This window comes from Charadrius vociferus, unplaced genomic scaffold, assembly GCF_000708025.1.
Source record: "Charadrius vociferus isolate BGI_N301 unplaced genomic scaffold, ASM70802v2 scaffold185, whole genome shotgun sequence".
Lineage (NCBI taxonomy): Eukaryota > Metazoa > Chordata > Aves > Charadriiformes > Charadriidae > Charadrius > Charadrius vociferus.
The window spans coordinates 865,545-882,062 of NW_009648955.1; the positions used below are offsets into that span (position 1 = coordinate 865,545).

Below are 16,518 nucleotides of genomic sequence, written 5' to 3' on the forward strand. Positions count from 1 at the left end.
AACAGGGACAAGGCAAAACAAATGCACTTTTATGTTTACTCTAAAGTTTTATTACAGTATAGTTATTTCTGCAAAATATGAGTTGTAGAAAAAAGCTTTTCTGTGTGGTTATTTCTGTAAGACCTGTAAGAGCTCTAGAAAAAAAAATCTTTCTGTCAATTGTAATTGAGTTCTATCATAAATAGTAAGATTTTCTCCATTTTGTAAATTAAATGAGTTGCTGGCGCTGGGCTGACCTGAGCACTCTTTAACAAACCACAGCCAGCCACGCTGCCGAAGTACCTCAAACCTATGACTGCAAAAGGGGAAATATGTTTTTTAGGGATTAACTGGCCCTGGTTGTTGCCCAGGATTATCCAAAAATAGGACCATTGTGCTTGTATTTAAGAACTGCCAATCACTCATAAAATTGAAATTTCAGAATTTGTTTCTTGTGGGCGGCTGTGCAATGGTAATTATGTATCTAATTTCCGTATGATATTTTAAAAGGAAAATGCTTCTCATGATTAATGTCATTTATATAAACTTATGCATGTGTGCTACATGATAAACTTGAAGATTTGAGCCTCTGTAGGAAATACTCTGACACAAAGCATCTTTTGAAATGTGTCAACACTGAAAGAAAATATTGTTTTCCTAGGCAAATAAATTTAATAAGTAAAACTTTTTCAGTAATTGGAAGGCTTAGTACCTGCTTCCCTTCAGTTCCTGGGTGTTAAATTCAAATTTGTATTTACAATTAAATTGTAAACTGTGCTTCTTGTTGTCTTGTAGTAATTTTACAATAACATGTTCATCCAAACTGTTTACTGAAGAGAGAAGTGGGTGAAAGAAATGTGGTTGTTAGACCGCTGGTCAAATATGCAGCTGTAACTGGAGTTATTCTATATCTTAGTTCAGTATTTTATTTATAAGTCTTACAGGATATGCTAGTGCTCTCTGCAGCCATTATGCTGAATAACGTAACTGCTGTTAATGCAAAGATGTCAATGGTGGCATAGCTTCTTTTAAGGGTTGCCATTCTACCAGAATAACCAGTGCTTAGTTGTTGTTTGCATCACCTTGCTACAAGCCACTACTGTTACAATATCTTAAAATAGGGGCTTGAAAAGCAATTTTCACATACAAACTTTCTGAAAATAATTGAAGCTTCTAGTTTTTTGAACCAGGTGAATTGACAGTTGCACACTGATACACACAGCTTCTAGCTAGCAGTTACTTTTAAGACCTAATTGTTCCCTTCAAGTGAATAGCAGCAAAATTGCATTCTAGAGCTACTGTATAATTTACTTTAAATAATGTCAAGAAGTCTTTAACATCCAGTTAGTTTTTAACTGAAGAGATTTGCATGAAAAATTCCAAATTTCTGTTGCTAAGTCATAAGTAATAAGCCAAAACAGTTCAACTTTTACAGGACACAATGTACATACGTTTCCAACAGATGCTTAATTTCTGTCTTTTAAGATTATATTCTTGTACTTTGTTTTAGGAAGAAAATATGACTGTAACAGAGGATTTTAGTAGAGTAGAAAATACTTACCAAATGGAAGCAGAGGTACGTATTCAACCTAACCAAAAACAATCATAAAAAAAGAATAAGAAATGTAGCAAGGATCAATGAAAATTTGCAGACTGTCTTTCCTCATGCTGAGGAGTAGATGTTCTTGGCAGTAAAGGCAGCACGGTCCAAAGAAACTATTGAAGGACTGCAGTTTAAAGTAGGGTTTTCAGCTGCAGTCTTGTGTTGTGCGCAGAACTTGTTTTCTGCTACCACAATGTAGAATTATTTTCTTCTCAGATGAATGCATGCTTTTTAAATATTACACGATGCAACAGAAGGGAATATTTGGTTGTGGGGCTCTACAGTTGTTGTTCTGTGCCAGTGTAAGCAACTCCCCACTCTCCTTCACCCCTAGCCCTTCCTGCCCTCTACTTTTTGCAAGGAGTTGTACTTCAGTGATCAGGTGATAGGTGAGTTCAGAAAGCCGCTCCAGTTAATAACTTTTTTTTTTTTCTGGATTAGCTTTTATTTTTTCCATTATTTTAGCTCCCTGAACTGGAGGCAATGCAAGGCAGAGGACAAGAGTGGATGGGGGACAACAGTGGTGTGGCAGCCCTAATCTAGATCTGCTTAAGCCACAGTTGAACAGCACCTGGACTTTGGTCTATTCTACGTGACTCTGGCATCAGCTTGCTGCAAGTAAAGCAAAGCTAATTGTTTCCTAGGTAATTGACTTTGAATTCTGTAGGTAAAAAGTCCTGTGTGAAACCTAAAGATTATGGGAATAATCCCATTTACTTCAAAAGCAGCTCAGGGGAGATATTTTGCATGTTCATTCTATAGTAGGAAATAAATGCTGTGCTGGAAACATTCGCTGAGGGAAATTATATGTTTTCAGTCAATTAATCTTTTTAGAGCATCAAACTTTAATCACTACTCGGCAGATTTACAGATCCTTATGAAGTAAACCTGGAAGTCTGCAATAAAATGATAGCTGTTTTATAGAGCTGTTATTTACAATCCCCTAAAATAGGGTTCAGACTCTTTAGTTTGCTTGCTTGCTTGCTTTAAGGCATATTCTCATCTAAATAACAGCAATAAATACAGAAATAATTGAGAATTTGGAGAACAACATTTGGGGTTTAAAATGAGTCTTCAGATACTTAAATGGTACGCATCAGTGTCATGTTCTGAATGACTTGAACTTCATAAAGTAGACACTGACTATCATGAGAGCTTAAATCACCGTGTTTTTTAGATAAGCTATACTTAAAAATTAATAAAACTATATTGAATTATTATTTAGGCTACAGACAAGCGTAGGCTTACAACTTCAGTCTTAAGTGGTAACTTAAGCAATTGTCTCCCTTCCGCTATTAATTTTTATACAGCAAAGATTGTACGTGGAAAGCGAATTACATGGATTTAGTGTTCATTTGTAGGCAGCTTCGACCAGCTGTAACTGCTGTTCAAAAGTTGTATGGTTGCCTAGGACCTGGGTGTCAAAATTTGAAAAATCTAGCCATAGTACTGCTGGCTTGGCTTCCCTGTACACTTAAGTAGCAGTACGGTGGCTCTTTGTGCAGGGATTAGTTTCTCCTTCCTTCTCCCTTTACGTACGTACTTGTTTCATTAGTGAAGCTTCATAAACCAATGAAGTTGCATTGACCAGTGTGTTTGCATATTTTAGCAATATAAATGAATTTTAAATTAACATACACTCACTTCTTTAGTAAAGTTTGCCATTATGTTTGTTATACATAAAATCATAGACATCATGCATTATTTCATTCTATAAACTCTTTTTACCATTTGTCTACTGTAAGAGTTTTTAGAAGACTGAAGAAATTCCCAGACAAATAGCTATTTTAAGGTATAATTAAGAATTCAAGATATGCTTTCAACTGTAAAGGAGATAAATTTTAATTCATGCTATAACAAAGGAAAATATGCAGAAGAATGAAGCTGTGTATGAGATCACAAAGCTCTATAACATCTTAATCATAATAGTTCATTTATTGCGTGACTATCTCATGGGATGAAGCTTATGTTGGTTTTGTGCAATTCTTAATATACTTGCCTCCTTATAAACCATAACTTCTTGTCTTTTACAGCCTTATCCAAACCTTGTAATGTCCACACTGGTTTTGCATACCTTCATATTACTGTTTCACACTTTTTAACACTGCTTTACATTTTAATGCTCAGGTATCCTCTGTAAATGTAAGTGGAATTTATTGGATCTAGCTCTAAATGAAAACTAGTCAACAAAATTCACAGCTATTGCTCAGTTGTTTTCTGCCCCTGAGGGTACCTGATTACGTGCTTCTTTTTAACAATAAAGTTCCTGAGTGCCCAGAACTGCCCCAGTCTGAGCAGCTTATCTGTTGCTTAAGAGCCACGGTTCTTTTGTTTGATCATTCTTTTGTTTCTTCCCCTTGAGGGAACTAATCTTGTAAACACTGATAGCAATCTGGAAAACACTATGACAGTCCTCATAGTGAGACTTCCAACTTTCCACAAAATATGACAGTTATCTGGCAAAACAGCACAAGAGGATGTATGCTTTTTATATAGGGCAAGAACTCCCACTGAAGAAAGCAAGCTCGGTTTAGTCTTGACTTCAGTCTTTGTTCAAATTGGTACTGCACCTTCCAGAAAGTGATCCAACCCCCGAGTTACAGATAAAGGGTGCGCATCCGAGTTGAAGATGCAGACTTGGTGCATCTTTGCACAAGAGGTGTGACCCTTTGTCCTTGTAGAAGATGGAATTGCCTTGTCACTCCATCTTGGTCACTTTTTAAGGCCCTAAGCCCAGCTTTGGCTCGGCTGTGTGAAGAGCTACTGAACCAGTGCAAGGACTCAAGCCAGGATGAGGTACATGTACTGCACTGAGAGGCTACCAAGGGTAGCAAGACGTGTGTATTCATTACTTTGCGGTAATTGTCAATACCCATTTTTTACCTTACACTGTATATGAAGTAGCCCCCTCCTCTCACTGAGATTCAACTTCCTTGAATTACCACGAGGTAAATCTATGGCATGCACACGGGAAGCTACTGCAGTGCAGCTGACATGCCATAACTTGAAATTCTGTACCGTATACCTTCACTGGGATAGGTTGCTGCATGGACTGCAGCAGTCACAGGGCTGACTGTGTGTCACAGGGGTTGGCAGTGGAATTTTCTTTACCACAGCTTTTTTCTTCCCCTCCTGTTGAAGCTGCAGTACTGTGTAAAAAGAAAGGAAGGAGTCAGAGATAAGAGAGTAGGTGAGCCTGACTTGGTGGTGAGAGCTGGGAAGTGAAGACGAGGGTTTAGTTCTTCTAAAAAAGAGTTTGGGACCCAGGATTTCTGATTCCTGAATGCTGTAGCAGCTTGGCATCATTGCTTCGCTCTTGGCGACTGTGGTTCTGCCTGGAAAGTTGCCACCTGGCTGCCACTTCCCCACAAGGAAGGCTATAGGGCTCTGGATCCCAGGCGGATAGTGATGCCATCTTTGTAGCACTTGGGAAAGCACCTGAAGTCCTGATACATCTGTATTTAATGCTGCTTCTTGCCAAAGCCACAGACAGATAGATATTTAAATTGTTTTTAATCCAAGTCTGAAGTGCCCAGTTCTGTGTAGGCACTGGAGTGAATCTGTTCAGCCAACACAGGGTTTTGAGCCCACTGCAAGCTGGACTGGGCCAGGCTTAGTTTAGTCTCATAGTTTAGGTTTCTTGAACCTAATGCTTGGAATTAAAATGTAATTGTCCTTCCTACGCAATGTTTTCCACATCATTTTGCTTGGCCTTCTGCATAATTAACATTTAGTAATCTAAAAAGGGAAGAACCAAGATGCATCTAGTCATGTGCGCCAAAGAGCCTGTTCATTCTTCAAATTGTCTACATACCAAGAATGCCGTACTTCCTCACAAAAAAAAAAAACATTTCTTCATCCTCGATTTTAAACCATTTTATGAACTGCATTCTGTTGCAAACCTAATGATAGTCTCTAGGGATATATAAAAGTGTTCTAGGTAAAGAAATGTTGGAGTTATATACAGGACTGGTATGTTTAGTTAGTTTGTACATATCTGGCTTTATACTGATTTAAATAAAAGTGTTTAATCTTAGGGGAAAATTGAAAAAAATTACTTGTGTGATGTCTGTGTTTCCTCCCAGGTCTGTATTATATTCAGTGATTTTGGAAAAATGCAGAATGTTTGCAATCTACTCATTGAAAAGTTAGGAACCTCTGTTACCATCAGTCCACCTCACTTCTACCATACACCAGAAGCCATAGACACCCTTCGGTAAGTTCTCTCTCACACCACAAATTGTACAGCCTCAGATAACAGTTAATATGAATACATAATTTCTACTGTTTGTAATGGGAGCAAATGGTTTCCTTCACACCTATTAAAATTTATGCTCTAGTATTTCAGTATTTGTTTTAAAATAAATTAATGCCATTCAGTCTAGAAGATGCAGCTTGTCCTTTCTGCAGTGTCCCTGTGCAAAAGCAGAATATGATAAAAAAATATTTTCCCACTGATTTCCATTGGAAGCATGATCTACTGTGAATATTAGGCCAACAGAATTTGACTTCCGTTAGATCAGTGTGTGTAGGTTTAGTTTGTATTTATTCATGAAGGTGCAAGTGTGTTACCAGATATTGATAATTCTAAGTACCTTTGCCAGTTCCCATTACTCTTAGCTGCTGACATGTATGGTGCTTGCTCAGCATTGAAACATGCTACTTTGAAGCTCACAGTCGTGTTATTTTAGGTTTTAATTATTCAAAGTCCTGCTTCTCCTATTGACATTGGGGGGGTGCAGAAGGAAGTTTAATCTTGGTTTGGGTTTTGCCTCTTTAAAGAAAAGAATCATTCCTGGTCCAAGAAGCAAGCTCAGCTAGCTGCTGCTAACAGTTCTGGAGATGTCAGAAGTGTATCTCAAAAGTATCTATGCAGGAGTCTGGAAATCAGGCCAGCGGGGTTAAATAGGTGCCTTACAGCTGGGCTGCCCAAATGCTTGGAGCAAGGGTTGAACTCTTGCTCTGCACCCCACACCAGCAGCATATAGGCGTCAGAAATGCTTGATCATACCTGATGAGGATGCTGACATTTTCTCTGCACAATCCCCCCTTAAGCTCCTAAACTATCACCTGGAACCTGGGGTAAGGTGACGTGCCTCACATCTATGCAGTTACAAAAGCTGAGGCATTAAAAAAAAAAAATGCTTGGCAGGAATACTTGTACATCAGTTGGCCCTGCTTGTTATTGTGCTGCTTTTTCTACCTCTCAGCCGTCAAGTATGCGTTGCCGCCGTTGGAAACACACATCGGAAAGCTCAAGAAGTCTGTCGACTGTTTGGCCAGTCGTTGGGAAAACCTTTATTAATAAGAGAAGAAGAAACAAAAGAATGGGGAGGCCACGTAGACAGTCATCTATCAAAATCCCCGGATTCACTGACTCTGCAGGAAAGAATCCAGAATGCTACTGCTTATGCTTCTTGTAGAGTGTTTGCTGTGTTTGAGATAAAGGGAAAAGAAAACAGAAGAAACAAGTTGCTCTAGAAACTTTCAAATCCTACACGTTTTCTTAATAAAATTTTTATGCTTTATTGAGTTTGTTGCTGTTTTTTACTTTATTATTATGGTAGCAATTAGAGTTAAGAGAGGATCTTAAGAATAAGGTTTGTGCAGTGAACCAAAGTAGGTTTCTTAACTGTCCAGGTGCAAAAAAGTAGATTAACGCTTCCTTTGCGTGTGTTATTTGAAAGCAGCACAATGCATGCTTTTGTAAAGAGAATAGTCAAAGTACTGCAGGATTTACTTACTACAGCCCTCCTCAGAAATATTTGTTTCTGTTTGCCTTTATTTAGCTCTGGCCCCTAAAATTAATCATAGAATCATAGAATGGTTTGGGTTGGAAAGGACCTTGAAGATCATCGAGTTCCAAACCCCTGCCATGGGCAGGGACACCTCCCACTAGACCAGGTTGCCCAAGGCCACGTCCAGCCTGGCCTTGAACACCTCCAGGGATGGGGCCTCAACAACCTCTCTGGGCAACCTGTTCCAGTGCCTTACCACCCCTAAAGTGAAAAACTTCTTCCTAATGTTTAATCTAAACCTGCCCTCTTCCAGTTTATAGCTATCCCCCCTCGTCCTATCACTACCTGCCCTTGTAAAAAGTCCTTCCCCAGCTCTTCTGTAGGCCCCCTTTAGGTACTGGAAGGCCGCAATAAGATCTACCCGGAGCCTTCTCTTCTCCAGGCTGAACAGCCCCAGCTCTCTCAGCCTCTCCTCATAGGAGAGGTGCTCCAGCCCTCGGATTGTCATCGTGGCTCTCCTCTGGACACACTCCAGCAGGTCCATGTCTTTCTTATGTTGAGGACTCCAGAGCTGAATGTAGTACTCCACGTGGGGGTCTCACGAGAGTGGAGTAGAGGGGCAGAATCACCTCCCTTGACCTGCTGGCCACACTTCTTTTGATGCAGCCCAGGATACGGTTGGCCTTCTGGGCTGCGATTGCAGATTGCTGCCTCATGCTGAGCTTCTGGTCAATCAGCACACCCAGGTCCTTCTCCTCAGGACTGCTCTCCAGCCATTCCCCAAATTAAGGTTACTATGAAACTACAGTTCTTAACTGCCCCTGCAACAGCGCGAGATATTTGATGTGCAAAACCTTTGGTACTCCTGGCTGCAACTGGGCTATATTTAAACCTTTCCTCCCAAATCTGGAAGGAAGTTAATCCCCATTCTGAGTCATGGTAAACTGAACATGTACTGCTTTCGCTTTAGAACTAAATGGATTGTTCAACATAAAACATGCTTAGGAATGTTTTATTTCATCATAGGAAAAAATATACATGAGTTTTATCCTGGTGTCTATTTTCTCAAGTTTAAAAAGGATTTATGTTGTCTGGATGTACATTACATGTACAAATACTTGAGTACTTCAGTCGTGAGGATAGATTTTTTTCAACCATGGCTGCATAATGTATTTTGATCCATCATATCCGCTGAAATAGGCTTTCATATCAGGGTGATGCACCTGAGAAAATAATATTTCAAGTTGAACAAGCACCAGGATTAGCAATAAATACAAACTGATACTTAAAAGAATCGTTAAAGTGACTACAGTTAACTTTTTGAAAACTCCTGATTAGTTTTTAAATACATAATATACATAGAGATATATTCGGTGGGATTTTCCACGTACCTTAACCTAATTTATGTCATCAGAACAGTGGCTTTCTCAAAGTACTCTACAAGTGTTGAACATATCTAATGAGATATTACATGCTAGATCTACACCAGCATTGATGTTTTAAAATCAGAACTGTTTCTTATTGAAGTAGTTGTCACTCATTTGTTGGTGGTAGAGTTACTTGGGGTTTTTTTTCAGTTGGATCTGTTATCTAAATCAATTAGCCAGCAGGAACAGTAAAGAATTAGCCAGGGAAATGGTGACACAGCAAGTTGATGGCCTTAGGTACCACCATGTCCAACTTGAAGATGCAAATCCACAAAGGGCAATCCAAATTACATTCTTTGTCATGATGCAGAAAGCCTATCGTGAGCAGATTAGAACTGTCAACTGGGAAAGGGTTAGGACAAGTCTAAGCATTTTCTCATCAGTCTCAACTCTTGAGGCAATTACTCTGCCTATTAGGCTGTAGGAAAGGCTGAGTGAGGGCAATCCACAGACCTTCTTTTGAACTTGAGTTTCAGGCATGACTCACCATTTGTAATTAATCTCAACTAGACAACTTTCACATATCTGATTTTTGTGAGCTTGTTACCATCAGTTCCTCCAATAATCCGTGGGGAGAATTACTCTGTCATGCAGGTGAATAAAGCAACCTGATATCATAAAGGCTAGTTTACACAGGGTGAATGTTTAAGGTGAGATATCTGTTTCTCCCTATGCACTATAAAGGTAACTGAAGGTAGCCAGCTGACTGACATAATGAAAGGTGCATTTTTAGACACACAAGTCAGAGTTGTCAAACCCCAATTTTAAATACTCATGACACTTATCTGGGACAGCATAGTGCTTGCATATTAGCATATTTCCTGCATAGTTCCAGGCATGTTAGCATATTTTATATTACAGTCGGTGGCTAAAATAGAAACAGGACTGGGACTAAGGCTTCTCCCAAATAAAAGAGGTAATGGTGTCCCACTGTTTGGCCCCACTGATTGAAGGGGGTCCTTTATGTGCAGTGGTACAGTTTCAAGAGAGAGCATGGAGAGTCTTCAGGCCAGCCTAACTTACACAATTCCTTTGGGGGGTTCTCCTGACAGGCAAAAGATGCCAATCTGAATTTCCTCTGTTTGACTCACCACCACGAACCTCCTGTTAGATGAATGGTTCAGTTACTTACTGTTATTTTAAGTACAGATACTGCTACTATCCACTATTTAAAAGAAGGCATCCCCAATAGCACTGGATCTCTTGCAAAAAGCTGTCTGTATGTGGCATGCATGCCTGAAGGCCATTTTGTGGATCAGAGTCTCTGACTAGTTTAAGAATCAGGTGCACCTTGTATAAGCTCGAAATCAAAAGCTACCAAGACCGTGATACACAAAACAGAATTTTTGGCTCCCAGAGAGCCTTAAGAAAGGAGACATTATTCAGTCTGGGCAGCAGCTGAGCAGGAGCTGTTTGAAATGCAGATTTTTCAGAGTGGAACTGAGAAACCAATATTCTTTGCTAGACCCCATAGAAAGAGATTAAATGACTCGTCCAACTTTGATAGGTCAGTGAAATCCTAAAACAAAAGTCCATGTCTGCAACAGTCTGTACATAAGAGAAGTAAAGCTGCTAAAGCGCTTACAAAACTAGGCAGTTGGATACCGTGAAGTAGGCAGTACCTGGTTTGGTCATTTATCACCTTCCAAAAACACATTCTTAAAGTACAGAAGTAATTTGTTTATCTGCTTTCTCTATTAGTTTTCACTAACTTCACAAAATAGATAGTATCTATTAAGTCAAAGGTCAGCCAAGTTTTAAACATACAGAATAACAAACAAGTTGCAACTGAATTAAAAAATAAATACTACCTCTAATCCCGTAATAATTGTTATCTCTTCCTCAGCAATGTAAGCTGTAGATTTGCCAAATCCATTTGCTTTGTTAATTAGAATTCGATAGTGAGGAGTATCTTTTAGATCCTGTAAAAATAGAAGGAAAATAAATAGCCTCAAGGGGAAATGATGACTAAAGATTACATTATATAATCAGTTAACTCTCATTAGGCTTACAGAACCTAAACCCACTCATTTTTATGATCTTACCAACATCAATTTGGAAAATTAAATATAAAGCAATCGAAACTGCAATACGTGAAGTTCTTGGCATATTTGAAACATTTTTGAAGAGTCAAGATTTTAATATATGTAGGTCCCATAACAATTTGTTAAGTCACCCTTCTTCCTTCACAAGTGCCAACAGAGAAAACCAAAAAGAAAGAGGCAAATTCAGAACATAATACCACCTCTGACAATCTTGGTCCCCGATCCCAGACAGAGCTAAGGCAACTTCTATGTGTATATAAAAATCTTCCAGCCAAGAAAGGAAAAGCATGGCTTACTATTATTTTTACAGTGCCTATGAATACAAATCATGGGCCAGGGTCCCACCATGCTTACTGCTATCCATAAACATTCCTGCCCAAAGTAACACACAATCTAAACACAAAAAAAGCAATGGATGAGTACAGACAGATAACTGGAGCTTATGAAGCTTATCGATCAATGTGAGAGGCAGTGGCCTCCGGTCAATGACACAGTAGAGAACTGAAAGTCACAGAAAGGCAAGGAAAAGTTGGGCTGAAAGCCTAGCTAACGTTTAGAGGGGATTTGCAAGGACCAAGCTTAGTAGTTGCCTTGTAATGGTCAAAAGGCAGTTTTCATAGCTGATGCATGTAACGTGAAAAGGCAAAGGCAAGTTAAAAAAAAAAAAACAAAAGGCACACACTTAAACCCCATGTCATCACTATTGAAATTAAAACAATAAAGATGAACACAAGGTCACTGGGAGAACAGAACAATATAAAAAGAATCAGAATGCCTGATGGGAAATTCATGGGTGTTCAGTTGGTGACAATACCGAGAGGAGAAAAGAAAGCAAAGATGCAGGTGTTTTAGAAGCCAAAGATGAGTGGCAGGTGGATTAAATTACAGCAGGGAAGGAACAAAACTCACAAAACAGGACTGAATGTCTGGTCTCAGCTGAACATGAATTCTCTGCTACAGGCAGAGTTTCTTGTTTTTTCCCCTCATTTTTTTTCATTTTCAGTCCTCTGACTTAATGACTAGTGCCTTCCTGCCACTTAAGCAGCATGTCAGCGGCCAACCCACAGAGCACGCAGCACTGTATTATCAGAGCAGCACTGTCAACAAAGATTTAGCATCCGATTTTCAAATACAACAAGGACTTAGGCTAGAGAATTTCAAAAGCTTCAAGAATTCTAACAAAATATGTTGTTAAATATATTTACATTCCAAGTATCCAGATCTCAAAAAACACTGCTTTCTAACTGAAATTGATTAAACACAAAGGATTACTTGCATTTCTTAGGTGCAATGAAGATGTTACAAGTTATGGATGATCAAAGAAAGGATTTAACAGCCTCTCCACTTTAGTAACGCACCATGAGAAAGCCGTTCAAACATTATAGGTTGACACTGCTACTTTAAATACAACACAGTGTATTAAAAGTGAGTAATTTTAATTCGAGACATGTCCAGCACAACCCTGACCAGCGCAGCTTAACCAATCAGTGGTGCAAAAGCAAAGCTCTACTGGGACAACAGCACAGAAGCAGCAGAGGTATCGCTCAGCTGCACAGGTGATACGGGACCCTAAAGTATTTTCCATTAGGTTAGCAGGAAGTCTGCCTGTGACAGTATTTCTGAGGGTTTCTTAACCTGAGTTATTCTGTATACGTATTAATAAAGCAAGCGTTTAATGCATTCAAACCTGTTTCACTGGAGGATATTTGTGTTGTAGCCATTCTTCTGGAGCTTTAGCTTTTACATCCCATCCAACAATGACTCCTGAATAGCCAAATCTTTTGTGAACGATTACCTGTCCCACACTGAACTGAATATAATCAGGCTTTGGACTGCGAACATGACTTGATTCTAATTTAACAAAGAGAGAGACTTAGCAAGGATAAGTGTTTGATCAAGTATATTAAACATTTAAACAGACATTCTCCTGACTTCTACCAGAAGAGAAATGATAGTTAAATTAATAAGCAAACAAGGGAATGGGTTTTGATTTTTTCCTCCCAGAATTTTACTATGGTATTTGACAAAGCACCAAGGAACACATTTTTCTATTTGTATGCCTTTGATATTGCACAGGGCTCTTAACAGAGGTTTGGAAAACATAAACAAATGTATGTATTGACAATTACCTAAACCTTATATACAATATTTTACAGTGCTTACAAATGCTAACGGATTTTGCCATTAGTTTTTTTCCAGTTTAGGTGGCAGAATTCTTCTATTCAGTCTGACTCTGGGGAATTTCTTTCCAGCAGCAGACTGATCAACTGTTTCTTTTTGCTTTTATGAAGTTGATATAAATCAGTTCACCTGAATCAAGTTAAAGCTATACCACTGTTTCATACATCAATACAAAACAGGCACACTCAGATCTATTCAACAAAATAGATACATGCATATAGTATCATATTGATACTGTTACACAACACAGGGTGAAAAGGCCTTGGATTTTACATTTTCTGGTTTGCTTACTGAACATTATCAATAATTTTTAAGGAGAAGGGGCAGGGAAGGGAACCATTTACAAAGCAAGTATAGAAAACCACTATGGAAGACCTTATAGAAAATAGTATCACAAGCAAAATCCAAAAGGATTCCAAAAACTCCAATACCTGCAAAATAAGAATGGGTTTCTGCTTCATTGTCGCCAATTTTAGTTTTCTTTTCTCCATAGTACCAATTCCTAAAATGTAAAATTAATAACCCAGCATTCAAACAAGTTCTTTAGGAACTGAGTTTTAGGATAATCGGCCTTCTGATTATTACTATCTTAAGCATTTGTCTGAATAGAGGGATACTACAAAGCCTTTGATAGAAAATTCTTCACAATTTGAAGCCCAAACAGAATAAGAGTTTTACATTAAAACTGCTTTTAAGGAATACACAAGACAAAGGAATTTGTTCCAACAGGAGAAAAGAGTATGAATCTAATTTCTTTTGATATGTAACTCTACAGCTGCGTTATAATTTTTATATCAGAGGAAACCCATTTGTTTTCTACAGGTGAGCAAATATCCTGAACTTGAACACAGTGATTCTTCAGTATCTTTTGTAAATTCTTTTGTGACATCTTTAAAGATTGGTTAACACTGGTATGGACAAGGTGTCTGGCAATAAATCCCAGATCAAGGCTACAAAAAAAATAACTTCTCTTTCTGCACTAGGCTAAATTTCATGTGAACTTAAAGGGTGGGGGCTAGGGGAGGGACATGTTTAAAAAGGGGAGATGGCTTATGGTTTTCATTGCCATTGTGAAAAAGAGAAAGTGTAAAGAAACAGTAAACAAACTCAACACTTGGGGGGGGGAGAGAGAGCTTTCAAATATTCCTTCTGCTAGCAATGTAACAGGAGCAGTCTGTGAACAAATATATTTGGGTTAATGTTCTCCATTCATACCAGTTAGCAACCTATTGGTGCCAAAGAACTATGGGTTGTCCTAGTCTCCTTCCTCTTTTATAGTGTTCAACACCTTCCCTCTTTCAGTCTTACACCCTTCACCCCGCCTGGAAGAAAGTAAGAGCAGGTTCCGTAACTGTGTAAAGAATACTTTTTTTTTTTTTTTGAAGTCTTGGTTTAGCTCAAATCTGTAAGAAGAGTTAAGGTTGACAAATACCTTTTAACGGGAATGGGCAAATCTTCTGACTTGTCAGACTGCATTGTCGAAAACAGCAGCTAATACAGTAGGTTTGAAAGGTCTCAAATGTCAACATATTTTTAGGATAATCAATTCTTTATAATACAAGATATTCAGAAGACAGAAGCAGCTTCAAAGGATCATTTGGTCTTTGAAGACTTTATCTTTAGACATGCCTGGAGCTTTCCACAAAGTTGCAAAGCAATTTATGGTGAACCTAAGAAAAGCACAGTTCCTGTTTCCATCCATATGCTGTTCCCCTAGGTTTTCCTGGGGGCAAAACTAAGTCTGAATCTTCCACAGTTCAGAGGACTTGACATCCTCGATTACTGTTCATGGATCAATAATAAAGGACCTTTGAAGGTCCAGACAATGTAAAACCTTTGGACTATTTCTACTCTACAAGAATTAAATCTCACAAACAAGCCTTTATCCTCCCCAAACATGTCCAAGCAACAGTCTTCTTAAATTAAAATGGCATATATATAAATAGATACAACCTTACTTTCTCTAGACCAACTCAGTCACATTTCCAATAATCAAGTCTCCTCTTCTTCCTAAACCCACTGATTTCCCATCTGCATTTTCTAATTCAAGTTTACTCAAACTCCCATATGCAGCATAAGATGTCCACCCCATGTTGCAGGATCTGATCCTACAAACATGTAGCTGCTTATCATTATTAATATGGTTAATCCTCCTGACTTCACAATCAGATAAGCTTAAAGTCAAGGATAACACCTATAGAATTACTGCCATGATTTACATTTAGTTTTGCATGAAGTTCAAATTGCATGTTTGTGTAGAATACAGGCAAAAGCTATTCTTAAAACTGGTAGAAAGTCCCAAATCAGTCTCGACAAGAAAATAAGAGACGTTTCCCCTTTGTTACTTGTTTCACCCCTACACCATACCTTCCTGTTAAGAAAAGGCCATGTTTGAAATTTATTCTTAAGTGTAGACAGTATGTAACATCCTACCTTGTCTTTGATAGCCACAGCTTTAAACGATCTGCCCACGCATCCAGACTCAAGTAAGATTTTGTAAAGCTGCTCCAAGAGGCAATTATCCTTTAGTAGTAAACATAAGCATCACATTGTTTAAAAAACCTTCTAAAGTATTTGTATATAATTTTTATGAATATTAAAACTTTGCTTCTGTAGCAATCAGGAAAAAAAGTCAGTGACCAGGAACAAGTTCTCCTCAAGATTAATATCTAGGCTACAAACGAATATTCCTTTAATCGTCACTTGTACAAGCCATACATAAATTTTGGAGAAGTGCCATTTTTCATGACAATGTTGCTTGCTTTCTGTACTCAGACCATAGGAACTGCTAAATTGTATCAGATTCCGCAGTTTCAACTGTTACTTGAGAATAGTGAGCATGAGACATATCGAAAATGGCACACGTAATCAAAAGACTATAAGAAATAGCCCAAAAGGTTTTGAATAATGTTTAGTAGTTGACTCATGCCGTGAAACCTAAAAATTATTTAAATCTGGGTCTTTACGATCAAAGCCAAACTTAGTTCTTTTTTCATCAGGCCAATCTTTTGCTCTCATTACTTCATGTATTTGAGTTTTACAGATGAACCACACAACCAATGAACTACGCAGGCTGCACTGTTAAAACTAAATCATAGAAGTCTTTCTCTGCATGGTTCATCTTCAAGATGCCAACATTTGCCAATGCTTAACACTATCAAATATTTGGACCTGATAAAGTATTCTCCACAGATACGTGCAACCCTGTAAACACATAACTGCTCAATTCATATAGAAAATGGCACTATTTACTTAACTCTACCATTATGACTGCCTTAGGTAATTTACTATGAATGAATTTTTGTTGGTTAAGACTCTGTACTCAGGCATACTATGTAAGAAAATCTATTTTAATGGTAAGTGTCAAAAGGTAATGGAAAGTTAGAAATAGTCTTACTAATCAAATACTTCCTCCTTTTCAAAGGGACATAACCCGTAGTAACATATATTGGAATATCCCAAAGCAGAATGAGATTAAGGCACAGCTGTGCACTCACACAGATTATACACAGATTTTTATATGGAGAAAACAATGGTTGTTATTC

General features: G+C 38.3%; 1 protein-coding gene across 1 annotated transcript in view; it reads left to right on the plus strand.

The window, feature by feature from the left end:
• The window catches only part of IRAK1BP1 (interleukin-1 receptor-associated kinase 1 binding protein 1), a 64,252-nt gene extending 57,140 nt beyond the window's left edge, over positions 1–7,112 (plus strand). Inside the window, exons 3-5 of the mRNA XM_009887514.1 lie at positions 1,490–1,555; positions 5,668–5,798; positions 6,793–7,112. Of these exons, the coding sequence (XP_009885816.1) occupies positions 1,490–1,555; positions 5,668–5,798; positions 6,793–7,063 (468 nt within the window). The 3' untranslated portion in view covers positions 7,064–7,112. The remainder of the gene's footprint in view (positions 1–1,489; positions 1,556–5,667; positions 5,799–6,792) is intronic.
• Positions 7,113–16,518: the final 9,406 nt, after the last annotated feature.